The 23,068-nt window shown below is 40.3% G+C and overlaps 2 protein-coding genes across 3 annotated transcripts in view; one reads left to right on the top strand and one right to left on the bottom strand.

The window, feature by feature from the left end:
* LOC125969012 (adhesion G-protein coupled receptor D2) overlaps positions 1-10,717 on the top strand; it is a 55,020-nt gene extending 44,303 nt beyond the window's left edge. The window contains exons 24-25 of one of the 2 annotated variants that reach the window (XM_049720682.1): positions 6,845-6,937; positions 9,761-10,717. In XM_049720682.1, coding sequence (XP_049576639.1) covers positions 6,845-6,859 — 15 coding nt within the window. In that variant the 3' untranslated portion in view covers positions 6,860-6,937; positions 9,761-10,717. The remainder of the gene's footprint in view (positions 1-6,844; positions 6,938-9,760) is intronic. The other variant, XM_049720672.1, reaches the window with a different exon arrangement.
* nr5a2 (nuclear receptor subfamily 5, group A, member 2) overlaps positions 10,616-23,068 on the bottom strand; it is a 55,534-nt gene continuing 43,081 nt past the window's right edge. The window contains exon 7 of the mRNA XM_049720701.2: positions 10,616-12,246. Within this exon, the coding sequence (XP_049576658.1) occupies positions 11,999-12,246 (248 nt within the window). The 3' untranslated portion in view covers positions 10,616-11,998. The remainder of the gene's footprint in view (positions 12,247-23,068) is intronic.

The following is a 23,068-nucleotide window of genomic DNA, read 5'->3' as shown; positions in this document are numbered from 1 at the left end:
CACATTCCATTAATCCGAAGCAAGCAGTGGGGATTGATCAATTAGCCCTGCTTAAAGGTGTGGCTCAACCTGATCAATAGCACTGATCACCAGCCAAAGGTTTTTCATTAAGACTAGCTGTGCTGCATGAATGGACTCTATTAGCATAGATCACACAGGCTGTGAGGAATGCCAAGAGCGCTTTCCATACAACTGAATGAATGACGCAGAATTCTCCAGTAAATGAAATTTAGCTGGAATCATAAACTTGATGACTAAATAATCAATGGTTGGATTATTCCTCTTCATTTTACCAAGACCATTTTATGCTTCTGACTTTGTGAGAACTATTTTCTCTTGCAGCATGTCTATGCTTGATTGAAAGCATGGTGAAAGCCCTCACATTAAACCTTTCATATTTTTACAATAGACCCATACATACTCACAATTAAAATAAAAGAAGGTAATAATAATAATAATAATAATAAATGTTTGTTGTTTTTTTTGGGCAGAGTGGTTTTTCCTCCCACCTCCAATTCTAATCCTACACCTACTGGTAGAAAACCATATAAACCACTAAAACAAGGCATATTAAAAGTGCACGTAAAGGCAATGAATGACTTCTTAAATTGAATTTGAGCGTTAAACAGCTCTCTCCATTATCGTTTAATATTTTGTTTTGATCAAATGTATTAATTTACTACAATAATAACTTGACATTATAGTCTCATTCCGATGCACTGCATCCAAATAGCCTTTATTTTTCCACAGTTATTTTCCCTTTTGTTTTTAGTTACCTGGAAAAACAGCGGATGTTGCTCCATAGAGATATTTCAAATCCACGAGTCCAACGGAACCCACAGGATCAGCCGCAGCTTAAAACACAAAAACTGCCAGTGACACTCACCTTTCTCACCCTTTCGTAACCCCCAGTGGGGTTGAGGGCCATTGTTTCACTTAAACAATCCACAATGAATTAAAAAATGGTCAGTGGAGCTGATGCATACTGCTGTCACGGAACCTGTCGTTAATGTGCCATCACTGCATTTCACATCCTCGGTAGACACAGGCAGAGCTTCCTCCATCTGCGTGTGTGTGTGTGTGTGTGTGTGTGTGTGTGTGTGTGTGTGTGTGTGTTTGTGTGTGTGTGTGTGTGTGTGTGTGTGTGTGTGTGTGTGTGTGGTTTTGTGTGATAAAGAGAAAGACAGGCTTACTGTAGGAGTGCAAGAGATGCGTAGAACAAATAACAGAGGAGGTTGGTAGGTAGGTCATGTGTGTGTTGGTGCATGTGTGTGGGTGTGTGCCCGTGTATGTTTTTGCACATAGGAAGGGAGTTGGTCACAGAGATGTTGCGGCAAACGGGAAGAGATCATCCTGCTTTGGCCGTGGCTTGATGTTGAGATCTTTTTGCACGACACGGTAAATGTACGAGCATACTGTATATCCGATGTTCATGTAACTATATAAACACTAAGCATGGATTGGAGGTTATTACGCAAAAAAATCGAAAGACAACTACAGTTATAATGTTGATTATTTCCCCTCGCTCTTGAAATTTTTATCTCATAATTGGATGCTCATTAATTTCAGTTGTTCGGATTTAGATAAAAGCTTCAGTTAAATATCAAAATATTAAACACTAGAAGTCAAAAGTGTTCAATGACTGTCACATTGGGATGTATTGGAGAAGAATGATATTTCCGTGCGCTTTAGGTGGGTGGGAGTGGGTGGGTGGTATGGATGGACAGATGACACCCACATCCACCTCTACTGGGGAGAGGAAGTCCCTATCAGAGCACAACAGGAAAGAGACAGAGAGAAAACAAATGTCTTTTTGGACATTAAATCACTTCCTTTTTGGCCCACTTCCCCCACGATCCTTTTCACCCCCCCCCCCACCCCCACCAGCATGCTTGAACCAGAATTTTAGAAGACAGAGTAATCGATTAAGCGTCTTGATCTCTGTGCAGAACAGTGCGTCTCTATTTGTTTTTATCGATCCTGTTGAAGCCAACCTGTTTTGACCCAAGTTCTACTTTTCAAGTAGCCATACTCCAGAGATCCACCGGTTCAGTGTGAACATGGCAAACCTAAACACATTCTCCAGCTTGCATTAACTAACCTCACAACTAACCTTGTTGTCATGCAACCTATCTAATGTTGGAGCAGGGTCTTTTTAATGGCATCAGGAAACATCAACTGCTTCCTTTCTGAACACAAACATCTTGAAGTGTTGTGTTTTTAAACTGGGCAATACCAAATGGACTTCTATAGAAATTATTATAATTAATGAAGTTTTGTGTACATCTCGCATATATTTGTTGCACGTTTTCTACTGACCACTATAAGGTGGGGTGGGGGGGACAAAGATACGACTTCCTTCCCATAGGCGACTTCCTGTTTATGTCTGAATGCAGGTCAGAAGGGCTGGACAGTTGTCCCTGCCTCATTGACTGACTTTATTCCCTAAAGGTGACACCAGGCCTGCAAAGGCAGGATGTTGCAGCGCCCATCCTTTACTAACAAAATCCTTTTTCGTGGTATACATTCTCGAGCTGTAGGTCATAACCCACAGAAAGCGACCGAGTTTCTTCCGGAGGGTGTCTGGGCTCTTCCTTTTCAGATATAGTGAGATGCTTGGTCAACAGGGAGGGGTTCTACATGTTGACAGGGCCCAGATGAGGTAGCTCAGGCATTTGGTTAGGATGCCTTCTGGACAACTCCTTGGTGAGGCATTGTCCCAGGAGAGACTCAGGACACGCTGGATAGATGAGAAGCCACCTGTCATTCCAATATAGTTCTTCCCTCTGTGTAATTCATAACAGCCAGACAAATTGGCTATGACCTGGACAGGTTTGTGTTGAGATGTTATACCCAAGCCTATAAACAGCGTGTTAGCTACCTGCTGTCTGCCGCTCTATACTCATCCATCTTTGGCTGGTATTGATTAAACTGATGTGCAGTGCCTCCGTGTCCATGCTCTCGCATCCCACAGCCTCTTTCCTTCATGTACCTCACCTAATATCCCGTCTGTAGCTTGTTAGGCACTCTCTTGTACTCACTCCCACTGAAAAGGCTTGTTGAGCACCAACATGAGCTCCGTAAATGGATTTTCTTTCCTACTTTCTATCTCGCATCAGGCATTAGATTGACAAACGTGTTTTCACAACATAATTTGTCTTTGGGGAGATGTTTTTACATTTGTGCGTACCGTATTTTCCGCACCATAAGGTGCATCTAAAAACCTCCAATTTTCTCAAAAGCCGACAGTGCGCCTTATAATCAGGTGCGCCTCATATTTTGGACCAATATTGAGCCACTACAGCAGGCGTATCCAAAGTCCGGCCCGCGGGCCAAATGTATATTTGTACAAAGTTTTAAAATGGGCCATTCATTGAAGGTGCGCCTTATAATCCGGTGCGCCTTATAGTGCGGAAAGTACGGTAATTCGCATCATCATAATCATCATCATTTTATTTGAAACTTGTGTAGATAATGTTTGATCTGGTGAAATCCAGTATAGGTAAGTTAAAAAGCACTTTTCATGAAGGTATAAACTGAACAGCATTTTAAAAATATTAGTAATTCATAATTGATATGGTTGAAATTCAGTCTAAATGAGTTATATTTGAATCACAGCAAGACTAGGTTTATCTTAACCAGATTCTCAAAAGTGAAAATCCAGGTGACTCAAAGATCCCAAGGTCCTTGTGTATGACCTAATGATTGACCCAAACATGCTGAAGGGATGTAACCAGCAAATATTCCCATTGGTCCAAGCTCATGTTTTTCATAGCCATGCGAAAGTCTCTGATGTTACAATGTTTGTAGCTGACATTGGAAATGGACCGTTCCTCTGTAGAGTCCTCAGTCACTTGCAGAAAGTGTTGTTGTCCCATGAGAGGTGTGGCAGACTAAATATTCACAATGAAGGTTTAGGAGCAGCTGTTGGCCTGTGAAGGGCTGCCAGCAGTTGGACTTGGTGTTCCGAAAGACAGCAGGAGAACTAAAAGTAGCAATGGAATAAAGGAAGGATGAAAGCTCCATTCAAGTATATTTTTGTATGTAGCGTACCACAATACAATACTATATCATACATATTTATTTATACTGCAATGTGAAATTTTGCTTTTGTTTATCAGTGTTTTAGCTGATAGTCATCACCCATCTGTTAAAAAATATTGGTTCATTGATGATATCCAAAAAAGAAGCATATCATCTTTCCTTCATTATTATTTTCTTTATTGACTCATTGTCGAATAAAATTAGATAGACGAGTAACAATATGATTTTGAGCTTTATTCCATAAAGTTAAGGTAGGTAGGTAGGTAGGTAGGTAGGTAGGTAGGTAGATAGATAGATAGATAGATAGATAGATGGATAGATGGATAGATGGATAGATGGATAGATAGATAGATAGATAGATAGATAGATAGATAGATAGATGGATAGATGGATAGATGGATAGATGGATAGATAGATAGATAGATAGATAGATAGATAGATAGATAGATAGATAGATAGATAGATAGATAGATAGATAGATAGATAGATAGATAGATAGATAGATAGATAGATAGATAGACAATATAACATCGGACACCACAAAACCAACAGAGAGGAAGAGCATGTATCTGATTAGATTAAACAGATAGGTTAATAATACTAATTAATAGTAAGATTAAATAAATGAACAATAAATAAACAATAAACTGTATCATGACCGTGATTTCTTGCACGTATTATTTGGACTTCCATTTTGCTGTTATTTTATGCACTCACGCAAAGGCATGTGATGTGTATTGCTTCCCTTTGAGTCTAAGGGATTGACAAATGTGTTTTCACAACATAATTTGTTGTCTAAGGCTTAGACCTACAATGACATAGCTGGTGAATAAATGTTATGTGTGCGAGTACTAAGGGCCATGCATATGATGGCTGACGGTCCAGCTCGCTGTTGATTACACCGCTCCCCAGCAGTAGGTCACACAGATCAAGGGTGTTGGTGCTCCTGTGGGACTTACAAAGTTCTGGTTTTATTGGAGGCGATCTGAGGCCATCACATATCTCCAATTCATTGTGCAGCATCTGTTTTTTTTACCGTGTTCATTCATTTTGGAATGAAAGAACATGCACTGACCTCCAGTATTATTGTACAAGAAAGTTTCAAAGGGTTGAGTTATTTCATTATAGGTCAATTCAGATTTTTTTTTAAACAAGTTTTTGGTATCCGACCAAATGCTAATGTGCTTAATCATGATACAGTGTTCAATAACACAAAAACTAATTCATCGAGTATTTTTAGCTAAATTGTTTTGTAATTATTTGAGTCATGAGAACTTTAATTATCCCTTTGTTATGGTAAACTCTCAAAATATACATTAAAAGTGACTCACTATAAATTATGATCCAGAGGCTAAATAGCTGAAAAAGTTTAGTTTTGATCTTTTCTTGTTGATCCAATGGCCACCTATACGTAAATACATTTAATGGGCTCTGTTAATATGGACCTTTATCTATTGTATAACGGTTTTATTCTTTGTTATACATTTCTTAAGTTATATTCTGATTTTTATCTTTCATTTGATATGAACACAAACAATCCAGAAGCAACAATAGAGCGCAATACCTGCTAAATATTTGACTGCGTGGATATTGTTAACCAATTATATTTGGTGTAAATGTTAATGAAATATTATATATTGACAGAAAAGCAATCCTGTGCACAAATATTAAACAAAACTGATGAACAGGCAATTTCTTTGGAGGAGGCAATAAGAAATTTTTTACATGACAAAATAAATGTCATAACATTTTTTTTTTATTACATCTTACAATTTCCCACACTCTACAAACGAAAAGCAATGAAAGAAATGCTTGTCCAGCCTATGACATTTTCCACGAGTAACTTTTGAAATAATCAAGTAATTTAAAAAAATATTTGTGTCGAAATAGGTATGCCTAATTTTGGAGAATGTCCACTTACGGAGAATTATAGAAATCAATGATGTAGTTTGTAGTGAAATTCAGGTTGGCGTTTTCTTACAGTCCAGAGCTCTTTGTAGATCTCGCAGGTTTGGATTTGTTGTTTTATTTTGGCACTGTCGAGGCAAAGGTCAAGATTCTATACACAGTGAAGCATTCACCTTTGCCACTCAACTGAGCTCTGGCAAGATTGAGCCTTTGTGACCTGCGCTCTGTATGTGCTGGGTTAATTTTTTTCCACAATGGAGCCAAGCAAACACAGAAGGAGGAGTGCCTGAAAGTGTGTTTGCGCGTGCGTGTGGGCGTGCATGTGTGTGTTTGTTTTTAAAAGACATTGGTGCAACCATTTTAACAAAGCAACTCCTATTGAATTAGATGTTCTAACCCCCTGCTTGCTAAATGGATTCCTGAAGTGGCTGTAGTTGGAGGCATTCAATTGGATGCAACCTTGAGTCTTTTTTTCATGAGCTCTGTCGGATTTAAGTGCCAGTATAACATGAGCACTGAATGTGTGCTCCTTATTTTTTTGAAATTGAAGGCTCCCCCTATTGTATAGGCAATTAATGAAATGTTGGCAGCGAGGTTCAGGTGCTTGAAAGTTGCATTTTCTTTCTGCCTCTATCGCTCTCCTTTTAATTACTTATAAAGGATAATTATCAGGGAAAAAATAGTAATGCTGTAGGCTTCCTCTTTATGCACAATGATGTATAAAGCATGCTTTGAAATGAAACGGCAGCGGCCTTCAAACCATTACATTTCCAAACCTTTCTATGTTTGTTTAGCATGCCATAGTGATGGTTTGGACTAAAAATGGCGAGTGTCCCATTAACAATGCATGCCAATTCATTTCATCTTTACATGTGTAAACTTTGTCCATCAGGTCGCCAAGCTATAGGTACAACTGCTGCTTGGAGTGATTTGAAAGTTGGCTAATTGCCTCGCTGAAGACGTCTGCTGTTTCTCTTCAGTCTCGGTGAGCCGTCATTATTTTTAACATGAAGGAAGATTATAACGCACTTTATTATAGCGCACTCAGTTGAGAGCGCAATGAGAGTCTTTATCAATAAGAACATTTTGATAAAGGCTTTTTACTGTTACAATTCTTAAGGAGCAATCCAAAGCCCCTCCTACAGTTGTGAAATGTAATTTCAAGTTACGGCTAAGAACACATTTTCACACTTTAAATTCATATTGTTTTAAAACCTACAAAAAATAACTTTTTTGTGCAAGTAATGCAGACAACTCTGAACGGTAACATTTTCAGCATGAGTGATGATGGTAATAATAATAATAATAATAATAATAATAATTAATAATGTGTAGCCGAAAATCCAATGTGACCGTGTAAAAAGTAGACATACGTAGTTCATTGCAAGACTCGGAAAAGTCTGTGCCCGTGCTCTCTAACATTAAGTCTGATTTTGGGTACCGTATTTTCCGGACTATAAGTCGCAGTTTTTGTCATAGTTTGGCCAGGGGTGCAACTTATACTCAGGAGCGACTTATGTGTGAAATTATTAATACATATCATTTCACATGTTATTTTCACACAAATCCGCATGAGGGCGCTCTAGGCCTGTGGAATAATTCGAACTGCAACTGACAATGAGTCTGACGTAAGCCACATAGAAGAGGAAGCGCTGCATATTCTACTTCCGGAGTTAGCGGAGTTGTTTATAAGTGACACCAAGGATGAAGATTTTGTTAGATTTAATGATTTGGAGTGACACAGATGGTTCGATAAACTTGTTAGCATGTTATTCATACTATAGTTATTTGACTAACTCTTAATATGTTACGTCAGGCACGTTCTCAGTTCCTTGTTTATGTGTTTATGTAACGTTAGCATACCGTACCGTTCAGCCTGTTGTTGCCTTTTCTATTTATTTTTTAAATTGCCTTTCAAGATGACATGTCTGTTCTTGGTGTTGGATTTTATCAAATCAATTTCCCCCAAAAATGCGACTTACGTGTGTACTCCGGTGCGACTTATATATGTATTTGTCTTCTTTATTATGCATTTTATGGTTGGTGCAATTTATATACTCTGGTGCAATTTATATACTCTGAAGCGATTTATAGTCTGGAAAATACAGTATATATGGGTGTATTTATGTCTTAAAATAATTTTAAATTATGGCAAAACATGTTTGTATTACAAAAGGCAAGTTTTTTTTAATTTTTGCCCAACTTTTATTTTTTTATTTTTTTTACTGTGCACACATTATATTATAATCTAATCCAGCTAAACCTTTTGTAGTGCATTTTTCCAAATCAAGTATCCTCACTCCTCTGATTCTCAACCAATCTGGAAATCCACTTCCCAAGCGGAATTTACTTCTTCTTGTATCCCCATTTGCTATTTGTGTCAGCCTGCTACATGGCCATGCAGGACTCATGCGGGCGCATCTCACAAAGCATGAGTGACGAGCTTCCAGAGTTTAAAAGCTTCACATAGCACTGGCAGACACAACTTGGGGCTGTTTGTGTGATAGAAAGGAAAGCCTGTTTAGAAATTGACAGCATTACAGTGTGTGTGTGTGTGTGTGTGTGTGTGTTTGTGTGTGTGTTTGCGTGTGTGTGTGTGTGCGTGCGTGTGTGTGTGTGTGTGTGTGTGTGTGTGTGTGTGTGTGTGTGTGTGTGTGTGTGTGTGTGTGAGTGAGTGATGTTGAGTGTAATGTTGCTTTCGGCAAGTTATTTATGTGTTTTTTCTACCGCCCCTTTTCTCTCGCCATCTACTATGTGGTTATCTTTGCACTCGGTCGGTCTGGAGCTGATGTCCACCTTCGGGGACGCACACAGCATGCATTTCTGAATATTTTCACCTGAGGCTGCACTTGTTAGAGTGTGCGGATAAATTTATATACATTATTTATACAAATTCAGAGCGAGTGAAGACAGGCAGGTTGAACGCATTTATGGACCAAGAGGCTAGGCTCTGCAAGCCAAGCTCAAAGTGAAGCTAGGTGCTTTTCCAGCTATGACTGACCGGCATGCATTATACTGCATGAAAACATATCTATCAAATGATCACTCAATCCTTTTGTGTTATTGAGGGGGAAGGAAAATCGTTCCGTAAACCCTACAGTCAAGAAAAAAATAATGTCACTCACTGGCAAATATTGTCACTTGCTGGTTGGTTTGTACTGTATGTAACTTCAGAGTCACAGGTTATGGGTCCAAATCTCAGCCCCAATCGTTGCCTCTGTGAAGTTGTCATTGCAAGTTTTCTCCATGGACCCAAGCTTCAAATTTTAATTATAATAATGTACCACACATTTTGCACAGTCAGGTGGTATAGGCTGGAGTTGGGCTTGAATTGGACATATTATATAAAACGCATAGATGGATGCCCAAGCTAATTTGACCATTTACGTGCTACTAGGATTGCTTCATATATCAGAAAAGGGGAACTGTAGAAGTAGTAGTTTTCTGAGTTCAGCATATATTTTCTTTATGTATGCCAAGATATTTTTAAGGTCATGTGGATTTGAGTCACAAACTTTCCTTCATTATCCTGAGTCATTATGGACATGTATATACGGGCAGACTGACGAATATTATTAATTATAATTTTGCATACATAATCTTGTATCAGCTGGAAAATTCTGTTCGTGTTGTTCATGAACTTGGTTTCTTTAGCTCCTGACTGTTTTAACTTAATGCTTTTGATTATTCTGTTTCTTTAAAAATAAAAAAAACATTTTATGCAATACACTGTACATTGTTAGTATTCATACTAACGACCTCCTGTATTCTTGAATGCAAATAAATAGTCCCACCTCCTCCCACACAGGCCCTCCCTCCTGCACAAGTGGAGGCATCACCAGCTGATTGTAGTTTCCACATCCCTTTGGAGCTCGACTTTACTGCCTCTTGCTTCTCACCTAGAAGAAATTCAACTTCATCATAGAAGGGCCTGACTCCTCGAACGAGGACCATCATATTGAAATTGTAGGATCAATCTTTGTTTGTGTGCGTGTGTGTGTGTGTATGTGTGTGTGCGTGCGTGCGTGCGAGAGACAATTTTTTTTTAGCGTCTCCTGACCTTTCCTAATGACGACAGGGATTAAACATTTGTCTGAAGTCACTTTTTAGTCAGTGGTCTGTGTCTGTACTGTGACAAATTAACACTTAAATGAAATAATAGAGCATCTTTGTGAACCCTTTGTGTGTGATAATGTTATTTACGTACATACGTATATATCTTTTGTGTCCTAGAACGTCTTTACAGTGCTCTTTATTTATCATGTTTATTTCTCATGTTACTATACACTCATGTTACTATACACCCTTTATATACAACACGTCTGTGTATATTATATAAAATGGTTTCACTTTCTTGTGTTTTTAAAATTGTGTCATGTGTCAAACTTCAAAAACAAAGAATTGAATCCATGATAACTTGGCATCCTCACAATCTATGTGAATAGGGCCAGTCTGCGTCGAAGCAAATGGTAATTTTTTCTGAATTCTTCAGCCCTTTTTCCTCCCCGATTCTGCTGTAAGACTAAAACCATTTAAACAACGTCGTCTGGTACAAAAAATATATAATTTTTGTTTTCTTCAAATTATTGAACATTCAGATCAGTGTATTGTGCATGTAAAATTGCTTCCTTGGTTCCCAGTTTGTAAAAACAAAACAAGAACATTCGACTGTAGACAAATTTATTGTGGCGCCGAAACCTCACGTCATGTAACACAAAGATGGAACCCAAAAGACGCAATAAATTATCTTCATTATTAAGTGTAACCAGTGACATTCTGTACATCAAAAAGGTAAAGCACTCTAAATAATGAATAAAAGTTGTACAAAAAGGTGGAACAAGAAACTGAAACCTTTACAGCAATACTTAAGAGACAGAGATGTTTGAATGCCAGCAGACACAAATGAATATTTTATGTGTGATTCCTTAATGATTTTAGTGTCTCACGACATAATTTAAGTACTGATTAAAACTAAAATTAAAGCACTGTACACACAACAACAAGAAAGAAAGCAACTATTTTCAATGTCAATGATGTCATCTTTTTAGGAAATCATTGCTTTGCAATTAATGTATCATCACATTTGTCTCCCTTATTACCACATGAATGTAAACACCTGTAATTATTTTTTTGTGTTAATTTTACAACATTAATACTTTATTTATATATATTTGTACATATTTTCATTCACATCTGCACAGTTAGCTAGCATGGTAATGAAATAAGGCATGACTCACATAACTGTGACATCACAATATTTTTTTTCAGTTTTTTTTTTTTTTTTTGCATTTTATTTTAAATATTACTGATTATAAAGGTTTTGTGTAATTTCCTTCATCTGCAGCAAGCTTTGGTCTTTCTGGGCAAAGGCCGGCTAGAACCACATCCAAAACCACAGTTTTGTTCCATTATTTTTTGTTTAATAAAATTGTAAAATTAAGTGTCTTTTTGCAGGAAAAATGTCAATATGCTATTGTTTTTGCTGATATTAATAACTATATGTATTTAACATTTGACCCTCTGAAGTACATAGAATGACTGAAAGGGGTGAAATAAGGACACCCACCAAATTATTTCTCTTACTGGAGTAGTACTGTTTTGATCATGGAGGGACATTTCTTTCTTACCTTAACAGTCATTTCTCACATTTTTTGGTCAGGTCAAGCTGCCGCTGCTGTATCCATGAGTTCAGTGATCGCAGGTAAGGAGTCCGCTTTGGTCGACCACATGAATGCTTGTCTGTACAGTACCAACCAGAGCTAAAAGAAGCATTTAAACACAAGTCCGCATCCTATACAACGGTCTTTCTTAGTCACTGTTATAAACATTGAGTCTTTGTTAAGTTCAAGTGTTCCTCTTCGTGTCCTGCGTGACTACACTTCTTCCCTCTTGTTCCTACATGTGCACGCTCAGTTTGTGCAGATTTCTCGAGTTTTTACACAGCTTTCCGTCTTTACAAAATCAACACAGGGCTGAGGTGGATTTAAATAAAAACACTTTGGGCTGGAGCCTCACTCCTCACGAGATGTCCAGCAGATGTTCCCGCCTAAGCTCTCTTGGCATGGAGCATTTCAATGAGCAGATTGTTGCAGGGCACGTCGCCATTCAGGTGTTTGTAGTAAAGGTATTCTTCGGCCTGCAGGCTGATGGCTCGAATCTCTGGCAGCCGCAGGAGCAGCTGACCAAACTTGTCTGTTTGCTGCGGGTAGTTACACATGACGTAGTCCAACAGCGCTGCGTTCACCTGCTCCTGAACGCTCTCTACCAGGTGGAAGTTCTCCAGATTCTTCACATCTACGCAAGTAAGAAAAGACAACGTCAGAGTCACTGGATTTTTCATTAACCACAGGACCATTGCCACCATGTCCTACTAAATGCAACAATTAATGTTGGTTCTCAAACGACATCTCTGTTTAGCATGGCATTATGACGATAATGCAAAGCCAAAAATGAGTCACTCATAACCTCATTTGTTGAATTGTTTGGTTGTATGACAAAACAGGCTACTTCCCTTTATTTTGCTGAAAGCTATCTCTTGGGACTACTGTGTTGAAGGAATCAGGTGAAGGCATTAAAAAAAAAAGGGATGGGGAGAGAAAAAAAAAGGTCCTCCTGAGAATCAATTCCCTTGAGTCAATAAATTATGTAGGGCAGACTTACAGCCATCCTTTTTTGTCATATCAAAACAATGTCATAATAAATAAGTGACTTCCCTAAGAAGTGAACATTTGCAGAGTGCAACAAGAGTGCTAGTGTTTTAGTGTAGATTCTTTCCTTCATTGTTGGCTCCTGATGCAAATTCAAACTTTAACCCCCCCAAATCCTACCTGTGTGTGCTGCCACAAGCAATTTTCCTTGGAAATAACAATAATAAGCTCACTGGGGGCTCCTACAGATTATTGCAAGACAAGTGGAAAATGTGCTAAATGGATAATGGTGGACTACAGCGGTGTGTATTTGTCATGATCACGAAGTGCAGGGCTGAAGAATTTTTAATGAGATGGCAAAGCGACTATCCCATGTCTGTGTGCGAGATCCTTTATTAATATATTTGACCTCAGGTTGGATGTGCTTATACAGGCTAATGGAGAACAACAGTGTGCCTGTTTCTCGTTGACACCTCCAGACACACACACACACACACGTGCAACCATGGAATAAATGCACGTATACGCACACTTACTGACACCCCTTTGCATTCACTTGATCTCTCTTAATTCCCAGACATATATATGATTAGACGCTAAGCCTTGGAAATACACTCTTTCTCCTTCACTAGCATTGTATTACCCGCTAACACACCGACACGACTCCGAGCATTAGCAGGGAGGAGGGAGAGATAAATCAGCAGCTAATGAGGTCTAGAGTACGAGAAGCAGTTCCCTCAAGGCATTTCCATCTATGATGCACTCTACCATGCTATTGCAATCTGTATGCATGTGTGTCGGTGCTTTTGTTGCATGTGTGAGCTGGTGTGCATTGTGTGCATGCTCACCATGACCTCTGTGTGACTCGGCGAGGGGCTAAATAAGGCCAAGATGAGGACAGGAAAGGGCTGTGTGTGTGTGGGGTGGTAGGAGGGGGTGACAAAGAGGGACTCCAAACATACACGACATGCTTTTTCCTGCTGTCACTCAGCTGTGTGAGTCGCGGCCACGCTTCTGAAACAGCGTCGGCGCTGATGCCAAGCTCTAATGAGGACTTACGTACACTACAGGCGCAAGTGTTGCGTAGGGATGTTATATGCAGGTCAATGTGGAATAGAAAATAAGACATTTACAATGATGCATGAAAAAAAGTTACTGATTTGCTATAAAATGAGATAAAAAGCTGACTTTCTTTTTTCAGATCTACCAGTCAGATTTGAAATGACGATCTATATTTGGAGTGTGTCTGTGGAAACTGTTGTCCGTTTGTCTAAAAGAACATGTGTGAGGTCAGAGGTTACAAATGTTGGACCCCAAAGAGAACCTGGCTCACAATCTCTGTTCAATTCATCCCTGGGGTGTTTTTATCCAACCATGCCTTTATGGACATTGCTTTGTGCACACTGGAAGGGACAGGACACTCCAAAACTGCTCCAGCCAAGCAGGAGGCATAAAATAAATTTACACAATAGCTAGCTCTAGCTCGAACCTTTGATAATTGATTAATACACAGTATTTGTCGGGCAAATGCACAAAACATTTTGTTCCATCAACCCTTCAGCCCTCTGACATGAGATCTTATAATTACACAAAAGGCAACTACCTCACCCTGGAGTATGTCACATGGCCTTCTAAAATCTAGGCACCAAAAGTTTAGTTTCATATTCCCAAAGCAATGTCTGTGTGTTTTATAAATTGCTATCTGATGGTCATTGCATGGCTGCCATAGTATTTGTTTAGTGTGATAGAACCAGTAAGCGAGAAAACCAATTAGCGAGAAAAACCACTGAGCTACTGCAGCAACATGGCAACATGATAACTAAGATGAGACGGGCAGCATGTGTGCGTGTATGTGTGCATAGATAGTTGGGGGAGGGATTTACTACGAAGAGTTAAGTATGTCTCTCTGTCAAGCTGATTAGGGCGAAATTGAGGCAAAAGGACCACATTTTAATTGCTAATTATCAGTAGCCCTTTTGAAAAAATAATGAATGAGGGTCTCCATATGAGGGGCTTGCTTTTTGTCTATAATTTGCAAATGTAATGAATAAAAAAAAAAATAGTAAAGAACAAACCCTCCATTTTTTATGTGGTCAAAATAAATTATATTTACATAATGAGTGAGAGAGAGAATAAAAAAACACAAATCAAAAAGCAAACAGTTGATCACAAATCTCCAGACAGAGTCAGGTCGAAGCATTAAGTGTGCTAAGTGCTCTCCTTTTTCTTCACTACCTCCCCCTCACCTCAGCCACTCCTCTCCCCCCCTCCCTTCCTCTTCCTCTAACTCATCGTTCAGTCACAGTGGGACTAATTATCAAAAAAAATTTTACACATTAAACAGCCACAGTTCATCGCAGCGCTGCGTCCGAATACTGAAATGGAAACCCTGAGGTCCCGCAGAATACATTGTTCCATTTGACGGGTGATCACACTGAAGTCAGTGACCTAATGAAAAAGCACAGACACACACACAATTCTCCTCTCCGAACCCGCTGTGCCTTTTAATTAGACTTGAAGACTAGATGTTACCATGCTGCCAGAGTGTGTTTTTACTCTGTTATACTACCCCCCCCCCCCCCCCCCTTTCCCTCCACGCACACACACACACACGCTCTCTCCTCCAACCTGTCCAACCTGCCCAAGGTAACACACACAAACTCTTACAGTGAAGCCTTTAAAACCAAATACATTCAGTTCCGTGATACTGGTCTACTACATAGTATGTCAATATTTAGAGTCGTCAAAATGAATTGACTAATCGACAACCAATCGATTATCAAATTAATTCATGACTATTTAAATCATTACACAATCAGCCACTGTTTAACTTAAAATTGTCCAAATCCTCTGATTTCATCGTCTCAACAGTCAATATTATATGATATCTATAGTCCTTTATAAAAGCAGCCTCATTTTATTTTGTGTTTAATCAAAAAAAAAAAAAAAAAAAACCATCTCCTTTGACTTTGGAAAACAATCACCGAACCAGTAACTGAATATATTCCAAACAGGTTGGTGAGAAGAGTACATCAATCCCTCTCACAATATATTGCTTAATTGTTAATTGTTTTTTTAGCACTAAATAAACAACAATTGTTTCATAAAGAATAATTCGGTTTTGTAATACATTTGAATGAAAAACAAAATGTCATAATCTTATGCTATTAATTGATGGAATAATCGATTATAATCGATTCCAAAAATAGTCAATAGTGACATCCCTATTAAGATTAAAATGGAAATTAGAAAATCCATCGTTAAGACCATTAGAAATCTTAAGGCAATGTTGTAGATAATATGTTAACATTCTGGACTATTGACATCACTTTAAGAATTATTTTAATCCCACAATGTGTAATTTAAAAAAAAAAAAATCTATCTGACAGTGTTTAACTGTTATATTTTTGTTGTCGCTACAATATAAGCAAAACACCCAAGTTATCTTCACATATTTTTAGACAAATTCATGAGAAGTAGAATTCTAGTTTAGACTTTCCACAATACTGGTTTTCAACACATGAACTGATTGACACTATAAGGCCACTTTGGCCTGGCACAATTTCTCAGAGACAATAATTTTTACTTTTTCCTTCATCACACAAAAATTTACCGTCATGACTTGCCGGTACGAGCATCCACCTGGCAGGGTAACATGACAAAATAACTCAATGTTCTTTCACTTTCAGTGTCCCAAATCAATAAATGTCCGTGTCACATGCTGCCGATTCACTCCTTTCAAATGTCACAACATCTGCTTCCTTCTGGGTTTCAAAACAACACATAAAAGCTGGCAGGCCATAAACAGATATTGAGTCAAGCGCTGTCAGTAAACCAGTAGACAAACAAGTGACTTCCGCCATCAGGCGCTGGCCTTCCAAAAGGCCTTTTATACGACCCTATCAAAGCTGGAGCACCTTTTACTACAACTACGGCACTTTCAAGAGGACTTGAACCAGAGTCCGGGCCTCTTTATTGCATCCCACTTGTGTTGTTATCAGCTCAGCAATGTCCTGAGCTACTTTATTCATTATTAATCCATCGAGCAGTTTGGCTCCAATCAGAAAAGAGGGCGGGAACAAACGAGAACCTGATGACCGTTGATTCTGAGTAGGTTAAAGGGACCAAGTCAGGACTGTGCAGCTACATTTGGTGACATGTAGTGGTGTGTTTTCATTCACGTCTGCATCTGTGTTTGTACATTGGCGCTAACAAATAGAGCAGCAGGGGCAATCAAAGCAAATAAACTCTTGGGACAAGGGGCAACAGCCGCATGGTTGATGTCATTGCTTAAGTAGCTCACTGAGTTATGGTACAGTGCCCTGATCCATTAGTTGAGATTGTGGTAGGATATCACAACATCCTTCACCCCCAGCTTGACACTCATACTACCATAAACTTGTGAGACCAACCCCATACACGCACGCACGCACGCACACACACACACACACGCACACACATGCACATAGAGTTGGACAACATTCCCCTCAGCTCCCATCAATACTCTACTTACAATTCACATGAACATGCACCTTTCCTTAGCAGGAAATTGTGCTGCGCCATTAGGCCATTAAAGATCTTTTCTATTTATGCTTGCCGGCAAACGCGTTGCACCCTGGAGAACTCAGCACACTTGTTTTCCTCCGAGTCCCTTTTGGGGAATTCCTTTTCAACCGCATAAAAACCAGGGCTACGGCTGGTGCTGTGTGCGGTTCTTAACAATTAATTGGGTTTCTGTCAGATTCAGTGCACTGGAGACTAATGGGATACACAGACATGCTCAGTACACGGGAAGAGATTGAATCATCTCATTGAGCTCTAAGCAACTGAATGTTGATGTTTATGATGAAATAGACACTTATCAATTAAATTCTGAGCACTCAATTAAGAATTGGTGAATGATAAATTATCAGCAATGGTCAAAAATATACTACTACTAAAAACTGAGTGCTCCGAGTAACACCATAATGACTGACATCAAAATGCATTTGTGTAGTAGGTCTAAGTGTTCACCTCACCCAGTGACAGTGTGAATATGTCTAAGTGCCCTGCGATTAACTGGCAACCAGGCTAGGGAGTCCTTTCACTCTAAGTCAGCCGGGGTAGGCCTCAGATCACCCTGAACAGGAGAGGTGGTCTGGAAAATAGATGGACACTTTAATTCCCCTCGACCAGTGACACAAACATATGGAAGAGGCTTGATAAATTTAAAAAGTTAAAGTTAAGTACCGTATCATAATTTGGTCTTGAATAAGATGCAGTTTTCTTGGAGTAACCAGGAAATACTCCCTAATCTCACCTTTTGAGCCTTTTAAAGATAAATATTGTGTGTTATTTTCAGTGGAGTCTGACCTATCACGACTATTTGGGAAAACTGACAAACAGCCACAAGTGCCCTTGAAAGCCCACATCTATATTTAATAGGCTGTAAGAAGCTGACAAATATCACACTCGGACTTCTTATACATTCAAGAAAAAGCCTCATTAAGCTCTGAACACAAGCTATCCTCTGCTGTGATTCTCTCATTGTGTTGGTTTACAGTAATTTACTGTAGGCACATGCCCTCCAGCTAATATCCAGCCCATTGTCCAGGGGCTGACGATCCTCCGCATGAGCAATAAATAATTACAAACGTCTCACACTTCCTTTCTCTCTCACCACAAAGGGTATTTGTCAGCATGTCAAAAACAAATATGAAGGCTCAATTTGTCTATCCAGCCATCAAAAAGTCCCGTTAACCAGTCAAGAGATGTGTTGTCATGAAGCTTTGAATGAGAACTGAGTCAAGTCCAGTTGGGGATATACGTATTAGGTTAAAGCTACAAGCTTGGCTGACAACATTGCTGTTGCTGTTAACAGGTAGCAGTCTGTTCTGTTCTGTCGCCCAAGGACAGGTCGGTGGGCAATTGAGAGGGGTCAAGAGATGGAATAGAGGCAAAAGTGCCTGAGGTGTGATAAAATAAACAAGAGAGAAGGCGCTCTGTGCAGAAGAAAGCGAGAGAGAAGAGCTTCCTCATTGTCTATGCTGGCTGCAAGGTGCATGGGGATTTGTCCTGAAGTGAATTTACTTGCTGGATCAGATGCTCCTGTCTTAGCTTTTCTACAACAGATGGATTCACCTGGGAGCTAGCAGTCTGAAAAGGATGCATTATTTCAACATTTATTTCATTGCTGATTTTCTGTTTCGTATGATTCCAAAATTGGCTGCCAGGTGGGTGAGCAGTGTGCACATCTGACTCACAGTTTTAAAGTTCCTGGTTCGAGTCTCAGTTCTGGTCTTTGCTTCATTAGCATGTTCTTCCAGGTACTCTGGCTTTCTCCCATGTTAAAAACACATGTATCTGAGGTTTAATTAAAACTCTGAATTGAGTTCAAAGAAAATATTACATTGGATAATGAAAATCAATTTGCCCGAGGTACACTCAAGAGTCAGGAATCAGCAAGGAAGCCACTTGCTCTTTGAGGTCCTTCTCCTCTTCCCCCTCCTCACCTTCTTCACCCCCCCCCCCCCCCCCCCCAACAGAAGCACCTAAAGGACCCTTCTAACTCACCTTGCTAATATTATCGCAACTATACTAATCTTCTAAAGGACAGTTAGGTGCAAATGCTGTTAGTTCATGACAGGACAATGAAGTCATAAACTTTACACGGAACGCCTCATTTGGATTAAACAAAAACATTAGATTTACCTCAAGTGTAGTGAAATTCTTTTCACCTAGACCAATATAGTGGCAGATGATATTGTCGTGCTCTCTATAACCTTGTTTACATTCAGTGCACTTTTGCGCCCCTTGGCTAATTATACACGGCGTTTGTTTAGTAGCTGTGGGAGGGCTTGCCGAGTGGAGGGGCAAGTCAACCTTTCTTGTTTATGATAAAGTGACAGAAAATCATTGGGGGGTCAAGTACCTCGCCCACAATCCCCCCCCATCGCCCCCAAAACTCCTGCAGCAGTCGGTAAGGTGCCTGTTGTGGGAAGCCTCCCCTTTAATGGTCTCATTAAAGGGCCCGTCTCCCCGTCAATAGACGCCTCTTATTCTTTTTCTGACAAATTTGAATTAATAATTCAACGGCAAGTGCCTGGGGATGTATATTTTCGGCATGAAGGACAGTTAATCCATAGCACCCCACCCCCTTGCTCTTTCTCTCTCTCTCTCCTTGCTCCCCCTCTCTCATTTCACGACCACTTTCTCTCTTTGCCCGTCATTCTCTCTTGATGATGGAAAGCAGTGGGTAGTGCTGACTAAAGAGAGTGTGACCATATTTTCCACACTCCTTTCAACTTCTTTGCTCTCTGTGTGATTTTGGTCCCCTGTCACATGCCAAGTGGAGTCAACTTAAGTGCAAATTGCTATATGACCGCGGCCCTTCCAATCCGGTCACCCTACTATTCATGTGTGATGACATGCTTGCACACCACTTTCTATAGCTTAAAAGTATGCGTACTTGCTCTTTGGATCTTTAGTTGCAAAAGCAAAACAGAATTTTTTTTCCCATAGTGGACTCAAAAATGTAAGACTAGAAAGCTTAAATCAGATAAATTGTCAGACGACTGATGAACAAAAAGCCCAAAACAATTTGCTGACCACATTACCCACAGCTGCACCATAATGAGATTCAAAGCACTTATGTATATGTGTTCAATCAGATATCGCTTATTCCTCATCTCGGTTCTGCTCAAATATTTGCATGAGATCCAAGTACCGTATTTTCCACCCTATAAAGCGCACCTAAAAACCTCCAATTTTCTCAAAAGCCGACAGTGCGCCTTATAATCAGGTGCGCCTTATATATGGACCAATATTGAGCCACTACAGCAGGCGTGTCCAAAGTCCAGCCCGCGGGCCAAATGTACGTATATATGGACAAAGTTTTAAAATGGGCCTTTCATTAAAGGTGTGCCTTATAATCCGGTGTGCCTTAAATATGGACAAAGATTTAAAATGGGCCATTCATTGAAGGTGCGCCTTATAGTGTGGAAAATACGGTAATGCTTTTTTTATGCTCTCATCGTTCGTCCGTCCTCCACAAAGATTCTATACGTACGGGACACAAGTCAGAATTTTATTCGGCTCCCATTTAAATTGTTTTGCTGTGATAGTACAATCTGAACATTGCTATCTCCTTAATTATGAGTTTAGGATATTTTTTTTCCCCTCAATATCACCCATGACCCTGTATTTGAACTCACTCAATTATCGCAAACAAAAAGTTTTATTAAAAAAAAAAAAAGGGAAGAAATTGTGTTAGTCAATGACAATACATTTCTAAGTGGCAGTTCTACCTGCATACCTACTAAAGAAATCACTGACTCTGTCCCATAGTTAATCTTCAATCATTTAGGAAGACAAGAAGTTTCCAGTTAGGATTTTTATTGAGTTGTTCTATGTTTGTTAGTTGTCATTGTGGAACGTTATGTTTGAATTTACTGGCATGCCGTGTAATATGTATCGTATCAGCGGCTGGTGGCATTAAGGTACTGCTCATCATTGTCGCTCAACTTTACTTTATATTACATCTATTATTTGAGCTAGATTTGAAATTATTTGATTCTGTATGAATTATTCAACAGTTGTTTGCAGCTGCTCATCGGACTGCTTTAATTTTCAAAATAAGTCAATAGGAGAGCTAAAGCGGATGTGTTTGTGTGTGTGTGTGCAGTAGAGTCATGTAGCTTTGTTGCTAAAAATATCCAGGATAAGAAAAGACCAATAAGGAGCTGTGATGGGTTGTAGGGGGCAACAGCAAGAGAGCGGGGATAGGAGAACTAGGGCCAGTGAGCCACGGCACCTGTTGGATCATCTGCACTTTAAAACATTTAATCACTGTCTCTGGTTACACACAAACACTCACACACACATCCACACAAACCACAGCATGCAATCACAAAACCTTAGAGCCCCTCTGTTCTCTGTCTGCTTAGAGGTATCTTGTAACCACATTGTTTAAAGGAACTGTGGTATTATAGCAGCCACCTAACCACCATCTTACCAACACCATAGTTTGAACACATGCTTGTGTACTGTGCTCAATCGTACAAGAACACAATGGCTGACAAGCCACATGCCTGGCAAGACTGCAATGTCGAGCAGCTCCATTTATGTAGTTGGTGAATGTACAAGTTTATATATTTACACCCCAACTTGAATACATATGACGTGTGTTTTTTAAGTTTAAGAACAGCAATCAAATTATATAAAATATGTGAGATACTAGAGACACCGGTGGTAAGGGATGCCGTCAAGCTGAAGAAGGAGTCCTATCGGGCCGTTTTGGCCTGTGGGACTCCGGAGGCAGCCGACAGGTACCGGATGGCCAAGCGGAACACGGCTTCGGCGGTTGCTGAGGCAAAAACCCGGGCGTGGGAGGAGTTTGGCGAGGACATGGAGAATGACTTCCGAACGGCTTCAAGGAAATTCTGGTGCACCATTCGGCGTCTCAGGAGGGGTAAGCAGTGCGCCGTCAACACTGTTTACAGTGGAGATGGCGTGCTGCTGACCTCGACTTGGGACGTCGTGAGTCGGTGGGGAGAATACCTCCTCAATTCTACCGACACGCCTTCCGTTGTGGAAGCAGGGCCTGGAGACTCTGAGGTGGACTCTCCAATCTCTGGGGTCGAAGTCACTGAGGTAGTTGAAAAACTCCTCGGAGGCAAGGCCCCAGGGGTGGATGAGATCCGCCCAGAGTTGTTAAAGGCTCCGGATGTTGTGGGGCTGTTTTGGCTGACGCGCCTTTACATCATTGCGTGGACGTCGAGGACGGTCCCTCTGGATTGGCAGACTGGGGTGGCGGTTCCCCTCTTTAAGAAGGGGGACCGGAGGGTGTGTACCAACTACTGAGGAACCACACTCCTCAGCCTCTCTGGTAAGGTCTATTCAGGGGTGTTAGAGAGGAGGGTCCGTTTGAAGGTCGGATCTCGGATTCAGGAGGAGCAGTGTGGTTTTCCTCCTGGCCGTGGAACAGTGGACCAACTCTATACCCTTGGCAGGATCATTGGCGTTCACTCAACCAGTCCACATGTGATTTGTGGACTTGGAGAAAGCATTCGATCGTGTCCCTCGGGAAGTGCTGGGGAGGGTGTTTCGGGAGTATGGCGTGCCGAACCAACTGATAAGGGCGGTCGGTCCCTGTATCACCGATGCCAGAGTTTGGTCCGCATTTCCGGCAGTAAGTCAGATTTGTTTCCAGTGAGGGTTGGACTCCGCCAAGGCTGCCCTTTGTCACCGATTCTGTTCATAACTTTTATGGACAGAATTTCTAGGCGCAGTTAAGGCGTTGAGGGTTTGCGGTTTGGGAACCTCAGCATTGCATTTCTGGTTTTTGCAGACAACATGGTGCTGTTTGCTTCTTCAAGCCGTGACCTCCAATTCTCAGTAGAGCAGTTCGCAGCCGGGTGTGAAGCGGTCGGGATGAGGGTCAGCACCTCCAAATCTGAGTCCATGGTCCTCAGTCGGAAAAGGGTGGAATG

The sequence above is a fragment of the Syngnathus scovelli genome, chromosome 10 (genome assembly GCF_024217435.2).
Source record: "Syngnathus scovelli strain Florida chromosome 10, RoL_Ssco_1.2, whole genome shotgun sequence".
Taxonomy (NCBI): Eukaryota; Metazoa; Chordata; class Actinopteri; order Syngnathiformes; family Syngnathidae; genus Syngnathus; species Syngnathus scovelli.
Note: the sequence above shows the minus strand (reverse complement) of the source record. Positions and strands in the feature narration are given on the sequence as shown.